The sequence below is a fragment of the Octopus bimaculoides genome, chromosome 19, assembly GCF_046866305.1.
Source record: "Octopus bimaculoides isolate indiv1 chromosome 19, ASM4686630v1, whole genome shotgun sequence".
Taxonomy (NCBI): domain Eukaryota; kingdom Metazoa; phylum Mollusca; class Cephalopoda; order Octopoda; family Octopodidae; genus Octopus; species Octopus bimaculoides.
The window spans coordinates 2,683,245-2,710,471 of record NC_142946.1 but is presented as its reverse complement, the minus strand read 5'-3'; the positions used below and the strand labels follow the sequence as shown (position 1 = coordinate 2,710,471).

General features: G+C 35.5%; 1 protein-coding gene across 1 annotated transcript; it reads right to left on the bottom strand.

The window, feature by feature from the left end:
* Window positions 1-27: 27 nt before the first annotated feature.
* Window positions 28-25,021, bottom strand: LOC106882696 (renin receptor). Its single transcript, XM_014933460.3, has 8 exons — window positions 24,869-25,021; window positions 21,601-21,767; window positions 20,919-21,059; window positions 20,033-20,131; window positions 19,486-19,674; window positions 17,810-17,959; window positions 2,754-2,867; window positions 28-1,527 (listed from the first exon to the last, which is right to left on the bottom strand). Exons 1-8 carry the CDS (start codon window positions 24,897-24,899, stop codon window positions 1,330-1,332), a joined length of 1,089 nt encoding a protein of 362 aa, XP_014788946.1. The 5' UTR covers window positions 24,900-25,021; the 3' UTR covers window positions 28-1,329.
* Window positions 25,022-27,227: the final 2,206 nt, after the last annotated feature.

The window sequence follows — 27,227 nt, the reverse complement described above, 5'->3', positions numbered from 1 at the left end:
TTAAATAAAACAAAACAACAAATAAAATAAAATTAACATTTTATTTGGAAAAAACAAAAAAAATAAACAAAATATATCACAATAAAACAAAGTGGAATTGGAACAATAGAATTGGTTTATCAGAAAGGGCAGCTGTTGTGTGGATGTGAGGGTGTTCATGCTTTAACAAACATGACCCAATCCAACAATTTATTGGTTTTTACAGTGGAATGTCAAACTTGAAAATATCTGATCTTCTAACAGAAAGATCAGACCTATGTACCCCTAAATCTACCCCTAAAATTGTAGACATACCCAGTCAAACACAATATTTATCAAGAAGATTGTTCTATTTGAAAGTCTAAAGTTTATATTTGAAATAAAACAGAAAAAAATATGGAATTGTGTCACAAGAAATTACTGCAACCAAAGTCAAGATTCACTGAAAAATCTTCAGAAATTAATTCCAAACTTGACAAGTTTGTAGAATACTCCACATCTCAACAATAATTTCTCACTCAAAAAACTTATTTTCATATATTTAAATATAAATACATCATTAAAATGAAATATTGCTATGAATCTGCTGAAAACAAAAAGAGATTAAACTTTTGGTAGGAAAACAGAAAATCCTAGTTTTGATAAAACTTATGAAATAATTAAACGATTGAGGAGTGTAAAGTTGAGCATTTTGTGAGAGTTAAGTACAGCAGAGCCTGACTAGCAACAAGAAAAATATAAAGCTTCTGGTTAATTTGATCCATCAGTGAATTAAAACTAAAAAACATTAACTGATTTATTGGTCAACAGTAACGAGCAAAGATCTATTATACATGTATGTAGAGAATTGCTGTAGAGGTAAAACAATTAAAACAACCTCACTAATAGTTTTATACATACATATATATACACACACATATATCAGTAAGACAGCTGTAACAATCTTACTGATGGTTTAATATATATATATATATATATATATATATATATGAATATATATATATATGTATGTGTATATATATATGTATGTGTGTATATATATATATATATATATATATATATATATATATATGCATGTGTATGTATGCATATATATATACATACACACACACATATATATATATATATCATCATTTCATTATGATGTGTGTATGTATGCATATACATGTGTGTGTGTGTGTGTGTGTGTATATATGTATATATATATATACACACACACACGCATCAGTAAGACAGCTTTAACAACCTAAGCTGCTGTCTATACTGAAATATGTCTCAAGCCTCTGCAAACAAACTTTCACTCAGAAATTTCAATTAATTTTCTACGACGCAGAAAAACCAAAGATAGAATTATTCCTTTTTCAATCGCTGGCTGGTCATTCTGTAGATAACACTGTCACGGCCTGGATCCATGTTCCAAATACCATAAGATATAACAAAAAGAGCAACCATCAGCACAATCATCCCCCACAGAATAATGTTGAAAACGGAAGCATAATTGTCAGAGTAGTTTCCAACGAGGTTTAAGGTACCATTGCGTTTCGTCTCCTGAAATGAGAAATGTATAAGGAATTAATCAGGAAAATTAAAAGATGGGTTTAGGGTTGGTTAAAGGTATTTTGGGAAAATATTAATAATTCTCTATAGTCTCCTGAAAAATGGTAAATTACATTCCATAGAGTGATGCCAATGAAATAGCAGAATAAAATTTATTCTCAAATAATCAGGAATTAATACACTTAAACTACAATTGTTCTTACTGGTATCACACACACACACACACACACAAAGAATTACCACCTGGACACATCTTTTTATGACATGCAGTTGTTCAAAGATAGAATCCTAATTAAGCAGAATCTTCATAGTAAAGACTTGGCCTAGTGGTTAGTGTGCTGCACTCATGATGGCCAGACCATGGGTTCCATTTCCAGACAGAGCAGCATGTTGTCTTTTTAGGCAAAACATTTCATTTCACATCACTCTAGTGCTGTGTGGGAACCAGCACATTAAAGAATGGACCCATTTCTTCAGCACATCATAAAAGGCAACTAAAAGAGGTTGAGGCAGGATCTGCACTCCAACCTCATAAAACCCTCACCAGTAATGACCACCCAAATAGACTCACAGATTAGAGGGTGGTCACCTGGGAGGTGCAGAATCATCATCCAGAGAATCACCAACAAACGGTGGATGTGGTTACAGTACGTCCCCATGCTACTGCTACCACTCACTGCATTGTAAGCAGGAAAAGCATTATAGCCACTGCAGTAACATTTAAAGCCTTAACAAGGTTTTTTTTAGACCTAGAATCAATAAATAGAAGTACCAGTAATATATTGGGCATCAACACTATAACAGCAAAACAATGTCAAAGGCAAAAGGGAATTCATGAGTTCCACAGCAACCAACAATACATACATCTACTCAGGTTGACTTTCCCCTCCATATTCTGGTCGGGTCCCCACCAAGGAGCTCTGTGGCTCTTAAGGATCTACCTCTGACCCTTTCCAGAGAGCCACAAAGCTAGAAAGGAGAAGAAAGGAGAAGTTCTCCTCCAACAGAAGAGTGAGCCTCGATACTTAACAACAGAGAGGGACTCCGCTAAAGATGACCAAGGTTCAAGGGTCAAGTGACCAATGAAGTCTACAACTGAAATAAACCACAGTGAGATCTGAATTCAGGACTCAAAGGACAGAAATAATACCACAAGGTATGTTATATTCCTATAAAAGTTCTAGCAATTTGTTTTAGAATCTCAGCAGAATACTTACAGTGACCTCCATCAAACTTCTGGTTTTGTGCAGTAGATCTCCATGTATGGGTTGGGTGATGAGGACCTCAACAATGACACCGTCATCGTAGAGGTTGCGGAAGTCAGAGGTCATCTAGAAGAGAAGAGAGTCATCAAAAACATGAAGTTCAATGGACCAGAACAAGTGAAGAAGTGTCATTATTAATATTAAATATTTGATCATTCATTACAGGCGGGTAGGATAATGATATAAAGTTACACATTAACTATTGATGCAGTCACAACAGTATGTCTGACTTTCCTTTCATCAGTTATTGTTGTTTAGCCCCAGGATGAACCTTACTGAGTAGACAGACCTAAGATCAAAAGCATTCCAGACATGACCCTCCCACCTTTTATGAGGTATGTCAAGAATTAAAATATTCAAAGCTTTCTTTTCTTTTCCATCAAGATAGGATTCAAGAAAGAATTTGACTGCTATTTCTAACAGATTGAGCGACCACTTTGATTTGTTCCATGACCACCACTGCAGCAGTTGTTATTTTACTTCACAGCTGTAGTTGAAGTTTCCAACTATAGATCAGTCAATCCACACTAAAAAGCGTGGATCTGTGAGATTTCACAGAATATATTTTTTACAACTGAGGCAGAGAAAAAAAAAAGATGGTTTTTTAATCAGACGAACACACCACCACCATCATCATCATCATAATCCTCTTATTATAAAAACAGAAATGGAATTCGCTCTTGTCCCTCTTTACAACTGATTGATGATCTTTGTTTGGGGCCATTGTCCATGCTGGCATGGGTTAGATGGTTTGACTGGAGCTGGTAAGCCAGAGAGCTGCACCAGGTTCCAGTCTGATTTGGCATCGTTTCTATGGCTGGATGCCCTTCCCGACGCCAACCACTCCAAGAGGTTATAAAACTAAATTTCCTGTCTGTAGTCAGGACTTATTTATTTATAAGGGAACTGGGACATTTATTTATAAGAGAAACTGGTAAACCACTTCTCTTCTCTGAACTCAACAATCCTCCGTTATTAAAATTACATTCCCACATACAACAAAGAAGTGGATGATAGCTGGTGTGGACACAAGATACGACAGACATAGCAAACCTATGCAATTACAAGACTCTATTGGAACTTCTTACAAAGAAAAAAAAAGAATAAAAAAACAGGAAGAGGAAAAAAAACATTGATTCAATAACAGATCTATTTTTATGTTATCTAAAAAGAACTCCCTACTCTTTTTAAGAGTTAAATAAAGAGTAGCTCCTTAGATGTTGTTGTCACAAATAACAAGCACACACACACACACACACACACACACAGACACACAAATTGAACAAAGGCAATGAAAGTATAGAGGATGTTAGTTAGAAGTGAACCAGCTTTCTGTCGTGTCAACTGTGACATGTGAGAGGCTGTTAATGATAAAGTTGCCGAAGCTAAAATATATGTTAGAGGAGGAGAGAAGAAAGATGGACGTATAATTAGTGGAAGACACCAAACAAATGAAGTCGGTCTAATTAGTATATTAGCAGCACGTCTTTGCAATCATTGCTACAGGCACCCCCCCCCCTACACACACATACACAGAGTGTTGTTTAAGTAGTGGAGGAAATATTACCGCTACAGCTTGATTACTAATAAGATGCTGAGAAATATTTAAGACTAATCAAGATTTCCCAACTAGCCACACTATATAACTAGTCGTTCATTACTATAATGAACAGAATTAACTGTCACCCACAGCACACCTCCCCGCCCTGCACACCTCCCACCCCGCTCATCAAAAAACGATTCTTGATAATGTACTCCTCCGTGCGTGTGTGAGAGAGAGAGCGAGTGTGAGTGTGTGTGTGTGTGTATTTCTTTGATGTCTACAGCGATAAAAATCTTGCAAGTTAACAGTGATTGGAGAGAACAATGAAGCAACTCCCATCCAGTGGTGGTGGTGGTTATTGTACTGGCAACAGTGATTGTGAACAAAGTAGTAGTAGTAGTAGTAGTAGTAGTATGAGAAAGTGATGCCATGCCAGCAGTATAACATGTTTAAATGAATGAACATCAAATTAATAGAATGGAAACATCTTTAGGACAGTTCACCGCCGAGACTTTAGTTAGAGTTAATCAAATTTCAAGAAATAACAATTTACCTCCAGCCATTGACATTATATTCCAAACTCTCAATGACATCATTAAAAGAAATGTCTTGTTTTCAAGAAATTAATTTTTTTTTCCCTACTTTTTTCATTTATTTTATCTTTATTTCTTATTTGTTCGTTATAGAAATTTAATATTTCATTCACAAACTATTTCACAGTCGAAACTAAAATGTATAAATAACAACAGAAAGCAAGTAAAAAAAAAAAAAGAAAGTGTAGAAAAGCGCAAGAAATGAGAGAAATTTTACCATTTCAAAAGAAACAAAAATATTTTTGCTTAACTTTTTTCAAAAGAGAAACTATTCTCATTTCTGAGAAATTATGGGCAACTTTAAATGTTGAATTCCAATCACAGAAGAAGTTGTTGATCAAATTTACACAAAATTCCACAATTCTCACCAACAATTAATAAAACTAAACCAGCTGAAACTTGCTCGATATATTTTAGATGCAATAGCTACAGTGAGAGGACAACTTCATTAGAGATACCAGTAATACAAACAGGTCCACTCGGTCTATTCTCACAATACAGTGACGTAATCATGGAAACTTGACTCAGTTGACACTATCAAGTAAATGCCATGTCGATGAAGTAATACTATAATTAGATTCCCTTGGGTTTAAATTAACATTAATTAAACCAATAAATTCACCAGTGCCCTTAAAATCACATTCATCACCCCTATCTAACAATTTAAATATTGTTCAACAGAAATACCAGAAATGACTAAGCTGTCATTACAAACCAATGTTCATATGGAATATCATCAGTTTGATATTAGAAATATATTTAACAGGACAATGCATGATGGTCATTCTTGGACTTTATATTTAGTTAATTTTTAAGAAGAATTTATCTGAATTTTAAACATTTTGAATTAAAATATGAGAGAAAGAGAGAATTACAACTCTACATCTAAAGTTCAGCCTTGTTTGAGCATTGGGGAAATTATTGTTGAAAGTTGTGAGACATCTAACAACACCAGCCAGTCACAAATTGTGTGACATCAGGTAGAATTCCTATCACATGCATTTATTTCAGCCTGCCATCAGACACCCAAACTGCTTCTCACCGACCTGTGACATACAATGAAGGTTAACAGACACACTGATCACTATTAAATCAAAGACAGCCTTAGGTTTGGTTTTGAATATGATTCCACTGCAATTAGAATGACTTCAGTGACCAAGAGAGATGTTTGAGAGAAATAGCTCACACTTCACAGTAAACACTTGTAACGTGTGTCAGGTTCTAGATGTACGATGAAACTATTTCAGTTTTCATAGTAAACAGTAACATCATAAAATAGCATTTTAAGTGACTGTCATTAGTTTTCCATGATCTTGCGATTTGAATTTGTGTAGGGAACCTAGAACCAGTGCCCTCAAATTGTGTGTGTGTGTGTGTGTGTGTGTGTGTGTGTGTGTGTGTGTGTACAGATACATGTATGGCTGTGTGATTAAGAAGCTTAATTCCCAACAATGTGGTCATGGGTTCAGTTCCACTGCCTGACACCTAGGACAAGTGACAGTTGAGGGTTGTAACAGGAAGAGCATCCAATCATAGAAAAATCTGCCTGGCTCATGCGAGCATGAGAAAGTGGAAACAATGATGCTGAATCATGATGATATGTATGGTGTGGTGAGGGTGTATGCGTATTTTTATGCATATATATATGTGTGTGTGTGTGTATATATATACATATATATATATATCAATATGCATATATATATATGTATGTGTATGCATGTGTAGATACATTATATATATGTATGCATATATGTAAACATGTGCGTGTAAAACATCATACGCACACACACACTGTCAATTATGGAATAATTAACAGTAATTTATGCTAAAAGTAAAATTGATGAGTGAGGAAATTTAATGGAACAAATTAGAGATTTTATTGGAAATTAGATGAAAAAAAAAAAATCTGTCTTTTGTGGATTTGTTGAAAGAGACCTGTCAAGAGATTGAACTCAAAACTTTAGTGCTGCTGTCTTTACTCCTCTAACTACACTGACATCTCGGCGAAATGCTAATAATTGTTTTTGTCTTGCAAAATGTTTGATTTTGGAGACTCATAATAATAACGGCAACGGGCTTGTAACTTCGTTTATTGGTTGATGCACAGCTTAACAAACTTTAGCTAATTTCATTAATGGTTGTCTCGCTGATTAGAGGGACTTTCTTATCAGACTAATTGACATGAAAGCTGGTAAATTCAGCCAATGAAAAGATAGTTCATTAGATAATAAAATTAAAAAGAATGTTTTGTAATTTTCTGGCCAATTTCATACTGATAGCTGTCCCCCCTCCTCCTCCCCTCTGTCCCTCCCTCTCTGTTCTTTGATAAGCAATTAAGAGAATATTTCTTCATTCTCCTTCATCTGTTAAGTCTTGCTTGTAATTTGTCTACAATTGTTTTATTTCATTTATACACACACACACACACACATATATATATATATATATATATATATACATATATATATATATACACACACACACACACACATATATATATATACATATACATATATATATACACACATACACTATGCATCTATACACATACACACACTTTTATTAAACTATTATTCTTAATTCTTATTTAGACTTAACAGAATTACTTTAAGACTTATACACAATGGATGGGGGTGGGTTAGAGTAAAAGCTGGTAGTGGTGGTGATAGTGAAGGAGGTGGGTGAGGGAGTGGGGGGTGGGTGGGTAGTAGTGTCAGTAATTACCAAGAAATAACCATTAAACATTGATTTTTTTCGTAAAAAACAAAAAAACAAAAAAAAAACCCTATTAGTAATTTTATTTGTAATAAAGAATTGTCAGTAGTATTATTATTGGTTGAAACAGTTCTACATAAGAATCTAGTCTTCCACAAATGATCCAATTTAGGGTTATTAAGAATCTACATAAAATACTAATTTGTTGAAATTATGTTACTTTTTCACATTCTAAAAACTTTCTCAATGTTGATGGAAACAGATGGAACCAACCAACCCCAGTCCTCCTCATCTCTCAGCACTGCTCCAAGTCCTCATCCTTCAACAACAAACCCAGTTCTTTTCTTTCATCAATCGCCTCAGTACAGATATTCCACTGGAGCTTTACTTTCTCATGTCAACCTCTAAATCTCCCATTAAAATCTCACATAAAAGCAATATTCTTATTCTAATAGTCCTTTCTACTAAAGGCACAAGGCCTGAAATTCTGGGGAAGGAGACTAATCAATTACATTGACCCCAGTGTTTCACTGGTACTTAATTTATCAACCCCAAAAGGATGAAAGACAAAGTTGACCTCGGCAGAATTTGAACTCAGAACCTAGCAACGAGCGAAATACCGCAAAGCATTTTGTCCGGAATGCTAACAGTTCTGCCAGCTCACAGGCCTTCTTACTCTAATAACCAACAAACTCTATCACTACATCCAATTCAAGAACTTTCAAACTAAAATACCACCATCACCCTTATAAGTATTCCATCTCTCATCTCTTAGGCTCAAACTCCCCCCCCCCATCAAACCACCCACCTACTGAAGGTATCACAGGACCTTACTCCAACCAATGTTCTGTCCACTTTTCCATGTTTCAGCGTTTAGTCGCCTTCTCCTGCCACACACACACACACACACACACACAAGTACACTGCTGCAACACCATCCCTGATGAACACTGGGGGCCCAAAACAGCATACTTACTGTCATGCTATTCTTTCTTCAATAATAAACCCCTGCATGCTGCACTGGAGTCGCAAACTAAGCCAGCAATGTGTTTGGTGGAGTCCACGTAGTTGTTTCACTGACCATTTATGTACCAGCTTTAACTTGGGGTTTACAAACAACCATCAGAATAACGTAAAAAGGACCCAGGAAAGCAATAGGTACCACTCCTCCCGCCACACACATGGAAGTAAATTTTATTTTTTTAATCAGTGTCAGTCAGCAACAAAAATTTAGTCCTAGATTTTAACATCTCAAAAAAGTAAGTCAAATACTTATTCTCATACTCACTTATTATTTCCTCTTACTTCACCCATCATCACAACCTACGTGACCACTGCCACCACCCACCACCGCCACCACCATCCCCACCAGGAAATTGTTATTTTCTAACCCTGACTCTTTAAGTGCAGCTTAACATATATAATGCAGTGAAGCATTTTTTAAACATTTAAATGAGTGGAGGAGTTCATTATATCAGGTTAGCACATGCACTTGACTATACGTCTTTCATGTGGAAGGTGTCCCTGTGACGTGTGTGTGTGTGTGTATATATATATATATATATATATATATATATACACACACACACACACACACACACACACACACACACACACACACACACACACACACACACACACACACACACACACAAACACGATGGGTTTCTTTCAGTTTCCGTCTACCAAATCCACTAACAAGGCTTTAGTCGGCCCAAAGCTATAGTAGAAGACACTTGCCCAAGGTGCCATGCAGTGGGACTGAACCTGGAACCAAGTGGTTGGTAAGCAAGCTACTTACCACACAGCCACTCCTGCGCCTATCAAATATTATTATTGTTGTGGTTATTGTTATGTAAAAGTGACATCATTTGTCAAAGAGTTCCAAAAGTTAAAACTGCCTTCTCTCTCTCTCTCTCTTTCTCTCATACCTACAAAAGAAGTGTCACTGTCACACACACACACAGAGTAACTCGCGTGGTTTGTGTCTTCAAAATAAATACACATCAACATAATTGATAGAACTTTAAGTTAACTAATGAAAACTGATTAGCAATTAGCTAAAATGAATTTCACACAGATTCAACAAAGAGTACAAAACAGACGAAGTACAAGACAGAACGTTGCTAATAAAATAAATGGAAACAGTGGGGAAATATTAATGTTTTTTATTATCATTAAACATCTCATTGAAGAGAACCCCTTTTTAATTTTAAATGACGACAACAACAACAAAAAATGATGATGATGATGATTGCTTTATGGACTGATACACACAATATTTCAATTGACCAATACAATATTTTTCAATGAAATATTTAAGAAAAATGTCAAGCAATGTGTAAGATGATGAGGTGAAATTAAAAGGAACATAAATATAATGCATCTTTACAAAAACCATTTTGTTTGAGTGCCTATTTAAGGTTAAGATTCTTTCTTTTTTTTCTTTAACCTTTTATTTTTATATTTAGATATTTTTTTTGTTGTTTTTCAATTTTTCTTTCTTTCCATTTCAATAAGATTGTACTTGACAAAAATGGTCCTTCAGCAAATCTATTATCATTAAAAGCAGACAAACAACATTTCAGACGACGAGCTTCGTTTCGTTAAGAAATTATATTCATAGACATGTATTATGATGTGAACAAAAGAGTTAATATCTCAAGTTCAATCTGTAGAGTGCTTATGATTTCACTCCATTTAGAAACAACTTCTCATATATTGATATTTGCTAATTTTATTTCACTGAAAAATTACTTAATTGCCATGTCAAAGAGGTCTGTACAACTGAAGGAAGTGGCTTCTCTCTCTCTCTCTCTCTCTCTTTCTTTCTTTCTTTCCCCTCGCCCACCTCACCAACACATGTCCCGCCTGCCTCCCACCCAAGCATTCAGTTAATATTTTTACATCTTTGTTACATTGTGGTTGCTGGCTGACATCATGCTATCATCTCTCACTCACCGCCATCACCTTACACACACTCTACACACTCAAACAACCACGGCAAGCCCGTCACCCTCTCCCCCTACCCTCTGTTTGCTCTCTATAATATTCAATTCACCGAAGCACATCTCACTACACTTGAGAAACCATTTTAGATAATTTACTTTAAAAGCTTTTGTCAGTAAAAAGAAATACAAATACAATAAAATAAATTGAAAAGAGTAGAATTCAAAATTGAAAATGCACCTCTATTAATAGTTATTCTATTAATAGAGAAAGTAAATAAATCGTCCATAATTCAGAAACAAAAGAGGATAAAAAATGAAATAATGAAATAATGAAATGGGAGTTGGAGGCAATTATTCATTACTTTAGTTCAAACTAATTACAGAAACTAAGTCTATAAAGTTTTAACCCGACAACTGAATAGTGATTGGGGGGGGGGGGGCGTAAATAAAAGGGGAGGAGAAGGGGTTTCTCTGAATGCAACAACTGAAACCAAATTAGTAAGTTTGATGCTTGGAAGAAAATAATTTCTAATGTATCAAAATGTTTCACTGTTTATTCAATATGAAATATTTGATGAAATGTTTTGTCAACATATTTAAGATCAGAGAGGAATTTTTACCGTCTTCAGCCCAGTTCTATTTCTTCTACTTTTCAGAGATTTAAACAAACACAACAATTATCTTTGCTAAGATTTATATGCTGATGGCCTGGTTCTTGACAGAATTTGCCAAAAAATTACAGACAAACTAATTAAAATATGATCAAGTTTTAAGGATGAGTCAAAAACCTTTGAACAACTGAGATTATCCACACACTTAGTAGGTAAAAGTTCCCTCTATGTATGACAGGTGCAAAGTACAGTCAACACCACAGCATGTCCTATTCTGTGAGTGTGATCAATTGTTAGTGCTGAGTCAATGATCTTTTTACAAGAACAAAACTAACAAAATTTGTCTCAAAAAAGCTAGACAGCAAAACGTGCCACAACATTTCCCAATCAAAATTTCTTCCATTTCATAACAAATATGGAAAAGATATGACATTGGCAGTGGCTAAAATCCTGAGAGTTCACCAATTCCAATTCTTTGATACCATTTACAGCTGGAGTAAGTTGTAGAAATATTTGTAGGTGTCACAACCAATGAAGGATGGGGACACAGAGAGGGGTGGGTTAAAGATGTGAGACAGACAAAACTATAAGAAATTTAGTTTCAGTTGATGAGATGAAAGAGAATAGCAATGAAGCATCTATCCAACCCATTCAGGTATTGAAAAATACAAATGATGATGATGATGATAAATACATTAGGAAATCCTTGAGAAAATATCAGTCCCAAAGTTCTGAATAAATTTTATTTATCTAAGTCAAGAAAAATGGTAGATTTTGTCCACTAAAAGATCACTTTTTATCACAGACACCCTGCTGCATTTGAAACAACTGGCTACATTTGATGCACCCTGTTATATTAGAGACAACCTCCTACATTTAAGGCATCCTGCTACATTTGAATATGTTGGGATAGCCTGATATTTAGATAGCCTGTTACATTAGAGGCAATCTGCTACATTAGAGGCAATCTGCTACATTTGAGGCACCCTGTTATATTAGAGGCAACAAGCTATATCTAAAGCAACCTGCTACATTTGAAGCAACTGGCTACATTTAAGGCAACCTGTAGCATTTAAGATCCCAGCAGAGTTAAATATCAGGCTATCCCAACATATTGTTGCCAAAAATATGCTTATCAACAAAATCAATAAAACAGTTTGAAAAATCCAGACCTGCAAATGGCATAAACTAAAAATCTAAATTCTATTTAATTAGAAATTTAAGATAATATTTGAATATAATTCATCATCAATAATGATAAACTGGAGCAAGTTGTTATTTATTTTGAAAATAATTGGTAGAAAGTAAAAAAAGTGAATGATACCAGCTTGCACTATATTACTGTGTGTGTGTGTGTGTGTGTGTGTACGTATTGAGAATTGTGCTTTCAACACTGAATAAATAAACAATGGGTTATAAAGTCATGTAATGAAGTACAAACTTTAAATATTGCTGTTGTAAATCATTTGAAAGACAATATTTGAACAGGCTTCTTGCAATATTGACTAATTCTGAAAGATAATTCCACAGTTGTGTTTGTGGCTAAATCATTACAAAAGCCAAAATCTTTAAATAAAAACAGATGCCAGTTTTTAGTTGATGTTCATCTCGACTTCAGCACATTTTAACATTTTAACACTCATCATTTATCCCAGAGAGAAAAACAAACAAAAACCAGCAGAATTTTAAAGAAATTTTTGAAAATTCAAATACACAAATGGAAAAGAAAGTAAATTTAATGTAAAGACATGTTTACCAAAAGTCTAATCAAGTTAAGTCAATAAAATGGTTTTTTATGTTAACAATCCTCGAACTGTTGAACTAAAAGTTCTAAAATCTTCTGAAGGATGATCCATCAAATAAATTTCTTCACTACAAATTTCAAGAATCAGCACCACAGCTTCACATACCATTATTGTACCTTAACATGCTTCCCATGCTTAGTTTCCTGGTCTTTCCTTTAGCCAAAAGATGACAACTACTTTCTGTGAATTAGTTTTAACCCAACATTCTATTTTAATAAAACTCTGCACTGTCCCAACACGGCCATATTCCGTTGTCTTGAACAAAAAGAATAGCTACAATAATTTGAAGATCTGAAGACCTGTCAAGCCAAGTAAAATCATAATCATGGCTGATGCCGGTGCCGTCTGACTGGCACCCATGCTGGTGGCATGTAAAAAGCAACGTTCAAGTGTTGGGTCTCATGGAGACAGTGACAGGTAACTGAGACCTTTGGCGATATACTGTGCTTGTGTAGACCTGTCAATTTGAGACCATAGTCATGGCTGATGCCGGTGTCAGGTCAATGGCACCCATGCCATTGGCACATAAAAACACCCACTATACTCTCAGAGTAGTTGGCATTAGAAAGGTCATCCAGCCATAGAAACCTAAATGATGATGACAGGAGATGTATAGGATTAACTTTGGTTTTTGAAAAATTCTACAATATTGAATGTGTTATCGAATATTTAAATGAAAAAAAAAAATTGCAGTGACTTTTTGAGACAAAAATACAAAAAATGGGTGAGATGTTCTGAATATGAAGAAATGGGAACAATTGTTAGAGATTGGTAATTATATCTAGAGACTGATGATATTAATAATCAGTGAAATAATAACTTCCTTATTAAAGGAACTACATATTTTCAGAAATGATAAAATGATACAGGGTGATCCAAAAGTCACAAAGGTGTTATAATCCATTCATATTCTGTTTCAAATTTGCAATACCTTAGCAGCATATACAGTATGTGGATAGGAAATATGTGTATGTTAGGCATGAAAAATTATCTCTTGTAAACTACAAATAAAACAATTGTAATTAAAACAAATTTATTAAAATTTTCGACCCTTTTGTGACTTGCAATCCTGAAATGTCCAAATTAAATGACTTCCAGTTCTCACTATTTGGTTTGACTTCTTTATTACAACTCCTGTGATTCGATTCCAGTACAAACTAGCCAGTCTAGATTGCACTCTAACCACAATTTGGAGTAGTTTGTTATATTTGACTCAAGTTGAAAATTCTGGTACCATACACTGCTTCTTAATGCAACATGTAATATATATTGATATCTATCTATCTATCTATCTATACATCTATATATATATATATATATATATATATATATATATATATATATATATATATAAGAGAGAGAGAGAGAGAGAGAGAGAGAGAGAGAGACGCACATATTCAACATGATTACTAACTAATGAACTTGTGTTTTGGACATAAAATTTTCCCCTTATTTTTATTTTTATTTTTTGCTTTCTTTCCTTTGTCCTCTTCATTAATGAGAAAGTCAGAAACAACAATAGCCCCAGGCGTTTTGTCTTTGCAATGTGAAACTAAAAAATCAACTTTTTTATACACACACACACAAACACACACACACACAGAGTCACTCTCACATTAACAAATATAGAAATGAAGTTTCTGTAATTTAGTTTTACTGAGATTTCCATAGTTTTGTAGTAGTAGTAGAAACTGTTTTCATAATTTTATAGGACTAGTAGTAGTAATTTTTTTTCAGTTTTGTGGTAGTAATAGCTATCTTCCTGTACAGGGTTCCATCCTATTGGGGTTGAAAAATGAAGTCAAGCACTGACGTCGATGTAACCAACTCTCCCCTTCCCTCAAAATTCCAGACCTTGTACCTATAGCAGGAATACTGTTATTATTCCTTTTGGCGCCAATATAATAAAGTTCTATTTGAGCACTGGGATCAATATAATTGACTTATCCACCCCAGCACCTAAAATTACTGGTTTTATGCCAAAAACCAGGAAGAATTATCATCATCATCATCATCATCATTATTATTATTATTATTAAGGGGATAAGTTGGCAGAATCATTAGCACACCAAACGAAATGCTTAGCAGTATTTTGTCTGTCTTTCTGAGTTCAAATTTCACCAAGGTTGACTTTGCTTTTCACCTTTTCAGGGGCGGTGAAATAGGTACCAGTTAAGTACTGGGGTCAATGTAATGAAAGAGAGCTCTCCCCCAAAATTTCAGGTTTTGTGCATGAAGTAGGAATGATCATTATTATTATTATTTGTATAATTAAGGTAGCAAGCTAGCAGAGTTATTAGCAGACCAGACAAAGTGCTTTGCAGCATTTCTTCCAGTTTTACATTTCTAGTTCAAATCCTGCTGAGGTCAACTTTATCTTTCATCCTTTCAACAAGCACCGGTCAAGCACTGGGACTGATGTACTCAACTAGCTCTCTCCTGCAAAATTCCAAGCCTTCTGCCAATAGTAGAAAGGATTATTATTGTTATCATTCTTATTGTTATTCAGGCAGTGAGCTAGCAGAACCGTTAGCATGCCAGAACATAACGAACCATAAAAATGCTTAGGAGCATTTCTCCTGACTCTCTAGGTTCTCGGTTCAAATTCTGTGGAGGTCAGCTTTGCCTTTTATCCTTTCGAGGTCGATAAAATAATTACCAGTTGATCACTGGGGATCAAATGTAGTTGATTTGTCCCTTCCCTCAAAATTTCAAGCCCTGCATCCGTAGTAGACAAGAATACTATAATTACAAAACCTCCTGAATCAAACAAAAAATTGTCTTAATGATGAAAAACCCCAAATTTGTGGGGGGAAAAAAAAAGCAAGCAAAAAGAAAAAACCCAACTGCTCGTATTTAAATAATTCCTTATTATTTACTCCCAGGTCAATGATGACCAACCCACCGTTTTTTTTTTCTTTTCAGATTTTGGTAGCAAGTTTATTAATTAAAAAGGCCAACAAGTTTGGGCCAGTGGATAAGTTGATTACATCGACTCAAATGTTTCACAGGTACTTAATTTATCGACCCCAAAAGAATGAATGGCAAAGTCGACCTCGGCAAAATTTGAACTCAGAACATGACTAATATTCTGTTCTACGTTTTAGAGATGAGGAATTCTGTGCATTATTTCCATTGGACGACGGATATGTGTCATCTCGTTAGTTATTATCACAACATTTCAGCTGATTTACTCCCCAGCCTTCATCAGATGTCCTGGTGGAATTTTGAACCCAACCTTGGGTTCTCATTCTACTAACCCCAAGATTCCGAGTTCAATTCCTTAAATAAATAATAAGTGCCTTAAATAAATAATAATATCAAAAAATACCTTAGGAATGAGAACCCAGAGTTGAGTTCAAAATTCCGCCAGGACACCTGATGAAGGCTGGGGAGTAAATCAGCCGAAACGTTGTGGTAACAACAAACAAAATGAGGACAAATATCCGTCAAATGTAAATAATGTAAATAATACAGCTAATAAGTCACTGGCTTACGAAAAGATTATTTTTTTCAACTCATAAGCTAACATCCAACCGACTACAATATAAATACTTGTGTCTAACCAAAAGAAAGTAGTTGTTTCTCGAGATAGAAACAGCTATGTTGTTGTTTTTAAATGATAGTTTGTGTCACTAATGAACAATGTTAATTACACAGAACCAGTTTGAGCGGGAAAGAAAAAAAAGAGTGTTCTAAGGGAGATAATCAGCGTCACTAAAAATTGTAGACAAATTGAAAAGAGAAAATATTTTAGCTTCCAGTTGCAAACAACGTAGAACTACATGAGAAATATTAGTGAGAGAGGAATGAAAGTGACTGATTCTACATCAGTGTATGACTGGTACCACAGCGGAGAGTCAAACCAAAGAGGAAACGTTCATGTGGTCACTTGGCCTGCTGAAATATCAACCAAATTCCTCTCAAACCATATCTGATCACCTTTAAAAAAATGGCATTGGATAATGTGATCTAAATACATCGTTTAAAGATGCGAGGGTCATGGTTGGAACGACGTCTTTGATTATAAGATAGATAAAAACTCCAGAGGCAAAGTCAATTCTGCCGGGGTTTAAAGTTACAAAGTAAAGGGAAGTAAACAGGACTGGATCTGCTCATCTACCAACCTGAATGCGTGTGTGTATGCATGTGTGTGTGGTGTGAGTGTGTGTGTATGCATGTGTGCGCGTAGTAATGAGACATTACTGCATTAAGTGTAGGTAGACTTAGAAAACATCAGAGATGCATGAGAGAACCACTACACACACACACACACACCCCGTGTGCACACACATGCATGTGTGTGTTCAAAGCTGGAGATTCGCAGTTGCTAGACTGAGGTTCACATCACATTCTACAGAAAACTGAGTACAAACACAGAGGAACTTCTTGGAATCAATGAATAAACTCTGCTAGAGATTGAAGGGGGTTTGTGCCTTTAACTAGACTGACCCCAGAGGGATGAAAGTTAATGAAGATAATGTAGACATAAATATACTTAAGATAGGACAGTCACAATTGGAATGTTTTGGATTATTTGTTAGCTTGATCATGGATAGCCTAGGGTTAAACAACAACAAAACACATATACAGCAAAAACAACAACTGTGACAGAAGAGACACAACATGAAGCTTGAGTTCTCCCAGGAATAGAAATTGTCTAAAAGACCATATTTCTTCATTAGTAATTATTGCAAGGCATCAAAAGAAAAACCAGTTTTTTTTTCTAATAAATGTGTAGAGAAAGGCAGGAGTCATAAAAATAAGATTTAGAAATAAAATTGCTTTACCTTGTCAACAAATTGATTGAGAAGTTTAGTAGCAGAGAGAAGCTTTGGAGAATCTTTGCCATGTTGTTCAGCCATTCTCTGCAACCCAGTCATGGGAAATGAGAAAAAGTCTGGAGTTTTGCTTCTTATGTAAGTTGGATTATCTTTTAACTGAAAGACAAAAGTTGAATATTAAAAAATAACCGAAGAATTCAGCTTTTTTTCTATCACTTCATTTATAACAAAATAATTCCCTAAAACTATAAAATAAAACTTTTGCTGTATCTTGCAACCTTTTCAATACTATTGAAAAGGTTGCAAGACAACAAAAATTTTAGAAAAAGATAAATAAGTAAATGAGTGGAAATTTAACTGGTGAGTGTGTTAAATAATGAGGCACCAAAAGAGAATGACTCTCCCCAGACACAACAAAACATGCTTCAACACACGAACTCACATAAAGAATCTTACAAATCAAATCCAAAAATGAAATATAAAGTAAAAGTTATCTCAATTAATTCATAATGGCAAAAAATTACAAACAGAATCAAAATTGTTTTAAAAAAAGTAATAAAAGAAATTAATTAAATTTTTTTCAATAACATCACTAACTTTTTTAATTAAATATTTCCAACTTTAACAACTGAATTTTTAAAACATTAAATGTAGTGCAGAATGTTTTATAAATTATTTTTTTCATGAGTAACAGACTCTTTAAAACATTCAAGGAGTATCATACATGAGAGTATCATACATGGGAGTATCATACATGGGAGTATCATACATGGGAGTATCATACATGGGAGTATCATACATGGGAGTATCATACATGAGAGTATCATACCTGAGAGTATCATACATGGGAGTATCATACATGGGAGTATCATACATGGGAGTATCATACATGGGAGTATCATACATGGGAGTATCATACATGAGAGTATCATACATGAGAGTATCATACATGAGAGTATCATACATGAGAGTATCATACATGAGTGTATCATACATGAGAGTATCATACATGAGAGTATCATACATGAGTATCATACATGAGAGTATCATACATGAGTATCATACATGAGAGTATCATACATGGGAGTATCATACATGAGAGTATCATACATGGGAGTATCATACATGGGAGTATCATACATGGGAGTATCATACATGAGAGTATCATACATGGGAGTATCATACATGGGAGTATCATACATGAGAGTATCATACATGAGAGTATCATACATGGGAGTATCATACATGAGAGTATCATACATGAGAGTATCATACATGGGAGTATCATACATGGGAGTATCATACATGGGAGTATCATACATGGGAGTATCATACATGAGAGTATCATACATGGGAGTATCATACATGGGAGTATCATACATGAGAGTATCATACATGGGAGTATCATACATGGGAGTATCATACATGGGAGTATAATCAACGTCACAAATTTAAAACGCAGATATACACAACAGGTTTTTTTGCCTATTGATAATTCTGGAATAAAACAAGTTTCCACTCCTCATTAATAAGCCATAATCTCGTTATCCTTTCATCCATTATCATCCCACTAATCCTCTGCAAGGTTTTGCTGCGCTAAGATACTTTCATTTTCACCGACTTACATTTGGAAATCAAGAAATAGGACAGCAGTAAAAACGAAATTTGAAGCAGCCACCTACCTTCTTCATAATGTCCAAAATCATCTGAAGCTCAGCTAATAATGTTGCATCAGAGCTGTGACTTATATTCACAGTACCAATATCAAACTGACTCATCACAGAATCTGTTTCAAACAAACGGTCAAAGAGTTTTGATGGCGTAAACAACATATTCTTAAAAGCATCATGATCTGACCGCACATCCACTGTCTGCAATAGAAACGGAACAGATTCGAATTTAAAAACAGTACACTGCACACCCGCTACTGCCAAGTGGTCATCGGCCTTATCTTGCAACTCACTTGGGTGTCCTCATTAGTGCAGAGGCCCCAAGAAAATGCACCCAGAACACACACTGTTAAGTGGTTGGCATTAGGAAGGGCATCCAAACACAGAGATGATAGTAAAGCAGATAATATATTATAAAAATAATGACCAATAACAGGAGAGGCAAGTCCTACATATATTACATTAAACACAATTCAAATCGACCAACTGAGATGGCAATATGGGGTAGAAGAGGCATATTCGTTATGAGACTATCAAAAGTAGGAGGAACTCTTCTTACCTGGGTGTCACTCATAAGTTGAACTGTTAAAGGGTCCATATCAAATGAATTCTTCAGGAGAGAATCCACAACTTGATTGAAATCAACAAATGGAACATCCTTTCAACATAAAAAAAACAAAATCCATTTTTTAAACGTCAACTTCACAGACTTTTGATAAAGTTAAACAACAAATGACATGAAACGTGACAGAATGGAAAATTATCTTTGCTTCAACTCAGACATAAACACAGACAACCTTTAATAGATTCAACTGGTAATGGTTAATCTCAGGTTAACTTAAAATTGAACAGGCCTATGCTCTCATTCCAGTCATGATCTGCACAGCATTTTACGGTTAGCTAGGACTACATTATTTAATGTGTCCTTTCCTGATTCAAGTGTGATTTAGCTGTTATTTCATAGCAGACCAGGCACATAGAGGTTGGTTTAAAACTTATCTCTAAGCATTCTCATCATTAGCACAAAAACTTGTACAAGATTTGGTGGAAAACAAAAACTAGATGGTTAATGATTCAAGCTTAATTTGTATTAATCATTATAAGCCAACCAGAATTTAGGAAGAAGTGGTTGCCCTTGCATACAGGCTCATCCCCTGCAACCTTCTCCAGCTGAGCATCACAAATCTTGTGGGCTTGTAGGTCCTGCTGCCATGTAAAAAGTACCTGTACCAGTGCTGTGTAAAAGCACCCAGTACAATCTGTAAAATGGTTGGCATTAGGAAGGGCATCCAGCTGTAGAAACCATGCCAAAACAGACATGGGGCCTGAACAGCCCTTCAGCTGGTCAGCTCCTGTCAAACTGTGCAACCCATGCCAGCATGGAAAACAAATGTTAAACGATGATGATGATGAATTTGGTGTGGCTAAATAAACATGTTACTTACATTCTGAACAGTGTATTTAGCAACTGCTTTTGGCATTACTGGTGATTGCTCAATTCCATCGTAGCCTAACAATGTCATCATCACATTAGCTTTTGGTTTCTTGAAAAGTGATCCTTGTAACATGCCATCCCACTCCATTGGCTGAAATTAAACCAGAACAAACATGTCAAATCATGTAGCAATGTCCTGATATATAGTAGAGGTCTTCTTAGTTTTTTTTATAATTCCATTTAAACATAGGATGCATTATAGAAAAATAAATCTACCCTTTACTGGTACATTACTTTATAAACCCCAGGAGAATGAAAGGCAAATTTAACCTCAGCAGGATTTGAACTCAAATTAAAAACACAAGGCATGTTGTTCTGTTAATTCATAAATATTATTTTTAATGAATACACATTAATGAAACATAAAGATTACTTCATTTAAAATTAACCAGAATGGGAACAGAAATATTTAAGATATTGTCATTGATGAAAGACAGAATAATATACAATGTTAAAACTGGTTTAAATCCGATTTTTATGGAACAATCAATCAATGAGACAAAAATAAAGTTCGATATTGTGGCATATTAAAAGAACATTGATTTTGATATTAATGAATAATGAATATATGCAGAATACATCTAGAAGAACGAAGAAAGTGGTTGCTTTGTAAAAATGAAATTAATACTTACGGAAGAAGAAAGTCCAAAGGAATGAGAAATCATCTTGGGAATATTGCTGGTTGACAAACTTTTGGTAGGTCTTTCAAAAAAGGTAACATAGTTTGGGGCATGTGCTATATGAAGTAAATCACCAATAACAACAACAGCACTGTTGCTGATCAGAAACAGCAGAAAAGCTGAAAAAACAATTTTATCAACAACAGTAAAACTGACCAACAATAAAAAATTTAAAAAATGAAAAGAAAGAAATGGTGTCCAAATGAAAGAAGCAGAAGAAAATTCTAAATGTTTAATTGACGTTTCATCATGTAAGGCATCAAGAATGTTAGACAAACGATAAGGATGATGATGCATATGTGTGTGTGTGTATGGGTACAGGCATGGCTGTGTGGTTAAGAAACTTGCTTGCTAACCATGTGATCTTGGGTTCAATCTCAATGTGAGGCACCTTGGGCAAGTGTCTTCTATCACAGCCCTGAGTTGACCAAAGTCTTGTAGGAGGGTCTGGTACATGGAAACTGGAAGAAACCCTGCATGTATGTATGTGTGTGTATATATATATATATATATATATATATATATATACATACAGTAATAAGACTAAATTTTTTTTTTTAGATGAAAACCCACCAAATATTTCCTGACATATTTGGAGGAATATCACCTAAAAAATATTCAGGGGTAAATTACATGAAGAACATGCACTTTATGAAAACATCATCATCATTATCATTTAATGTCTGCTTTCCATGCTGGCATGGGTTTGATGGTTTAACATGGAACTGGCCAGCCGGGAGCTGTCCAGGCTCCAGTTGTCTGGTGTGGCATGGTTTCTACAGCTGGATGCCCTTCCTAATGCCAACCACTTAACAGAGTGTGCTGGGTACTTTTGATGTGGCACTGGCACCTGAAAGGACAAGACTGTATGTGTGGAAGACAGAGATCTTACTTAGCATGATGCACCTTATCAAGTACAGCAAATCGTCACATATTCAAGTCCCTCCATATTGTATGATGTTACAAGTTATATTATGTACTTGTGTTTGAAATAAAATCATTAATTCACAAGTTGAATGTAACTTGACTAAGAACAAAACTGGACACTCAAAGCCTTCACTAAGAAGAGACAACTGGAAAGATGTAAGAGAGTTTTAACAAATTTGGGGGAGTGTTTTATATGGGGGGGGGGGGACTGTGCTTTTGGCTTTTGTAGGCTTTCCACGAGATATACAGCATGGAAAGTGTCGCATGCTGGTTGCCATGGTGATAATGAAGTTCCACAGTAATGGAGTCTAAGAATGAAGCAGCTGAGATGACAGGAGACTGAGATACAGAGCGGTGCTGTCTTACCAGCAGTAAAGGCTCCCAGACAAACCAATGCCATGAATCTTATAATAGATATTACATGATGGCAAGCCACAACATATACAGATCGAAACTGGACCCTTGAGCAACTGCCCAGTGTGCCCATGCCTTAATTCAACCCTAACACACCATGATATAAGAACAATTCCTCTAATTAATGAGAGTGGAGTCAGATATTTTACAACAACCACTTGCATACTTCCCAGCTCAGGATTCAGTCAGCTTTACATTTTATTTTCCCAAAGGTTAATAAGTACCTGTAATATATTGAATTGTATTTACTTGACTACACAAAAAGTGGACCATGGACCTAATCAAAAATATTACCACTACCACCACTGACCTTGTTCCATTAATGAGAAAGTTATAAATACAATAGACAGTAGAGCAATAATTAAACCTCACTTACTCTCTAGTAATTACTTGATTAAATATGTAAAGTGGAGATATTAATGGTCTCAATATAAGACAAAAGACAAGAACAAAAGTATGATACAAAATAAGAAACAGTAGACAATGACATGTTATTAAACAATTACTATCTTTATATACATATAATTATTATTATTATACCTTCTAATTGTTATACACACACAGCTGTTGAGCGAAACAATTAGGAAATTATTTCAGTAGAACAAGAACATAATAGTTTCAATACCCAGCAGTTCTACAGTCAAACCACTGAGTTTTCATAAACAAGATCTACACAATGAGGAAACAGAATTCTTAGAATTGTCCTCATGAACAACAAATGAGAGAATAAAATCCTAAAATGTCTAATTAATTTCTTAACTAATAAATTAGAAACAAACATACTTCACAGTAACAAACAATTGATTATTCTAAACAACCTCATTTGTTTAATTATTTCAATATTTAGTCACGTCTGTGACATGTGACAATTAAATCTCCGTCTTCCTCCCAGGTCACAAACACTCCTGTTGCAACCATTTTTTACTTCGTACATTGTTAATGACCTTGTCACGAATGAATGTCGCAACTCCCCATCTAGACAATATTTTGTAAAGGTTCAATATGAAACTTTCTCTAACAGTCAAATTACAGCAAAGGTCAGAGGTCATATTTCGAGGCACATTACACAGTGCACAGCACATTTTACAATAAAGATAAATGGAGTTCTGGTTAAAACAACAGCAAAAAACCACAACCCAAATTTAATTGTTGTTGTGTATTTTGAAATAACAAAGTAAATACATTTCCTGTATTATCCAATCATGACTGCAACAATGTTACGGAATAGATTTTATAAAATATTTCTACATATGCTGTGTTTGTGTAACGGAACACAACTACCGAAATGTAAGGTAAATGGGAAATAATTTCCGGGTTAATTAATATCAATGATGCCGAATCGCTTTCACTGGATAATTCCATGTCGAAACACATTTACGGAACACACCCGCTTGTAATTTATTTACCTGCACAAATTGTTCTTTATAACTAACTTCAATTATCAAAACAGGATTAGGCTTCACTGTGATGGAAAATAAAAAGACATTTAAAAGAGTGTAGGATGTATTTAAGTCGATGATGAATGATTATGTCAGCTCGCTTTACTTAACTGAATCGATTTACCTCGATAAAGACAGTTTAGACATTTCTAGTTAGGACATAACAACAACAACACAGGACAGTATATATATATATATATATATATATATATATATGCGTGTGTGTGTGTGTGTGTGTGTAGCTGTAATTTAATGAAGCGAGGCCAGTGGTGGAGGTGAAGGTAACACCCTCCTTTGGCTCTAAACCATTGTTAATATTTCAAACGACAGCCTTTCTACAAGAGTTTAAACATTCTTTCTCGTATGAAAGGTGGAATATACATCAGGCATTGATTGTTAATTAGCGGTAAAAAAAAATCATTAAATTCGTCGTTAATTACCTGAAGAGCGGAAGAATCGAGTCGAAGACATTTTGGAGAGTAATGATCACGTGACCATTCACATGATATAGAAAACCGGATACGGAAGTAGTCGTCGCTGTTGTCAAGGGAGATCAGTTGTTGATATCAGTGACGGTTGTATACAATATAGTTGTTGCTGGCACTCCGTCGGTTACGACGACGTCGAGGGTTCCAGTTGACCCGACCAACGGAACAGCCTGCTCGTGAGATTAACGTGCAAGTGGCTGAGCACTCCACAAACACGTTGTACCCTTAATGTAGTTCTCGGGGATATTCAACGTGACACAGTGTGACAAGGCTGACCCTTTGAATTACAGGCACAACAGAAACAGGAAGTAAGAGTGAGAGAAAGTTGTGGTGAAAGAGTACAGCAGGGTTCGTCACCACCCCCTGCCGGAACCTCGTGGAGCTTTAGGTGTTTTCGCTCAATAAACACTCACAACGTCCGGTTCGGGAATCGAAATCACGACCGCGAGTCCGCTGCCCTAACCACTGGGCCATTGCGCCTCCACGCTGAAGTTATAATTATTGTTATTATCGTCAGCTGGCAGAATCGTTAGTGTGTCTGGCAAAATACCTAACGGTATTTCGTAAGACTCTTTACGTCCTGAGTTCAAATTCCGCCATGGTCGACTATCCTTTCGGTGTCGTTAAAACAAGTACCAGTCAAATACTGGGGATCAAAATAATCGATTTACACCCTCCCCCGAAATTTCTGGCCTTGTGCCAAAATTTGAAACCGTTATTAACGCGGTGAGCTGGCCTAATCGTTAGCACGCCGGACAAAACACTTAGCGATATTTCTTACGACTCTTAACGTCCAGAGTTGAAATTCTACCGAGGTTCACTTTCTTTTTCATCGTTTCGGGGGTCGATAAAATAAGGAACAGTTGAACACTGGGATCGATATAATCGACAATCGCCCTCCCCTGAAAAAATTTCATGCCTTCTGCCTATAATAGAAAGGACTATCAGTAGTAGTAGTAGTAGTAGTAGTATGCAGATTTATTAAAATTAATTTACAATGCCGCTAATTAGATTGTGGCCATGCTGGAGCACCACCTTTAACGGTTTAAACAAGCATATCAACCTCAGTAATGATTTGTAAGTTTGGGACTTGTTTTCTCAATATACATTTCTCAAACTGTTTCGTAACGGTATATCAATACCACTGAATGTAAACAACATAAACACACACTCACGTGCGTGCACACGGGTGTGTTTCACTGTTTGACAACCGGTGTTGGTGTATTTACGTACCCGTAGTCTAGCGGTTCGGCAAAAGAGACCGATAGAGTAAGTACTAAGCTATAATAATAATAATAATAACCACATGGGTCGATTCATTCAATTAAAATTCTTCAAGGCGGTGTCCCAGCATTGGTCGGAGTCTAATGGCTGAAACGAGTAAAGAAGGGCCGGAAGGTTGCCAAGCACTGGTAATGATATTTTGCCAATCAATCAAACGGATGTCTTGGAACTAAACGTTTAATTGCAGAACTGTCTGATTGGCAGGTCTCAGGAGCTGAAGAATTGGCTAACTTTGAAGAGGAAGGCCAGTTTTCAGGGTTGCAGCTTTAGCTGTGTTATTTATGTGGCATCAGAAGAAGCTGTGAGGCTTTGCATTTGTAGTCTTTCTGTTGTGTGTGCCCCAAACTAGAGTAGAAGAGGTCAAAAGATCGTTTTCTCCATTCAAGTAGAGAATATGGTCCTACCTTACTGAAAAAGGACAGATAAAAATTAGTGAAAGAATTATCTCCCTTTGACTGTTATTTGTCAGGTTTTTTTTTTCTTGTCACCCTTCTCACCTTTTGTTTATATTTTGTGAATCAGATATCTTGGATATTAATTGACCCAGAAGTAAATCTAAGATACTTGCAAGGATTGGTGGGATGAATTGCCAGTTACCAATCCCTGAGAAGTGTTCAGTTATATACTGAAATATATTCCTGCTTTTAAAGTTTTAAGTGGATGGGATGTTTGTTTGTTAGTTCTGTCCATACTTTCAATTCTAATTTGCAACTACCAGCTCTGAAATTGGTTATTCCCTGGTGTTTTATACTATAACTGATCAATATCCTACATCACTGATAGGAGCACTCCATCGGTTACGACGACGAGGGTCCCAGCTGATACGATCAACGGAATAGCTTCTTCGTGAAATTAACGTGCACGTAGCTGAGCACTCCACAGACACGTGTACTTTTAACGTAGTTCTCAGGGCGATTCAGCGTGACACAAGGTGTGACAAGGCCGGCCCTTTGAAATACAGGTACTATTCATTTTTGCCAGCTGAGTGGACTGGAACAACGTGCAATAAAAGTGTCTTGTTCAAAGA

Coding starts and splice junctions, on each gene's coding strand:
- LOC106882696 (XM_014933460.3), bottom strand. CDS start 24,899: ATGTCTTCGACTCGATTCTTCCGCTCTTCAG. Junction 21,768..24,868: donor TCGATTCTTCCGCTCTTCAG/GTAATTAACGAC, acceptor TTGTTTTTTCAG/CTTTTCTGCTGTTTCTGATC. Junction 19,675..20,032: donor AACTTATGAGTGACACCCAG/GTAAGAAGAGTT, acceptor TTTCTATTGCAG/ACAGTGGATGTGCGGTCAGA.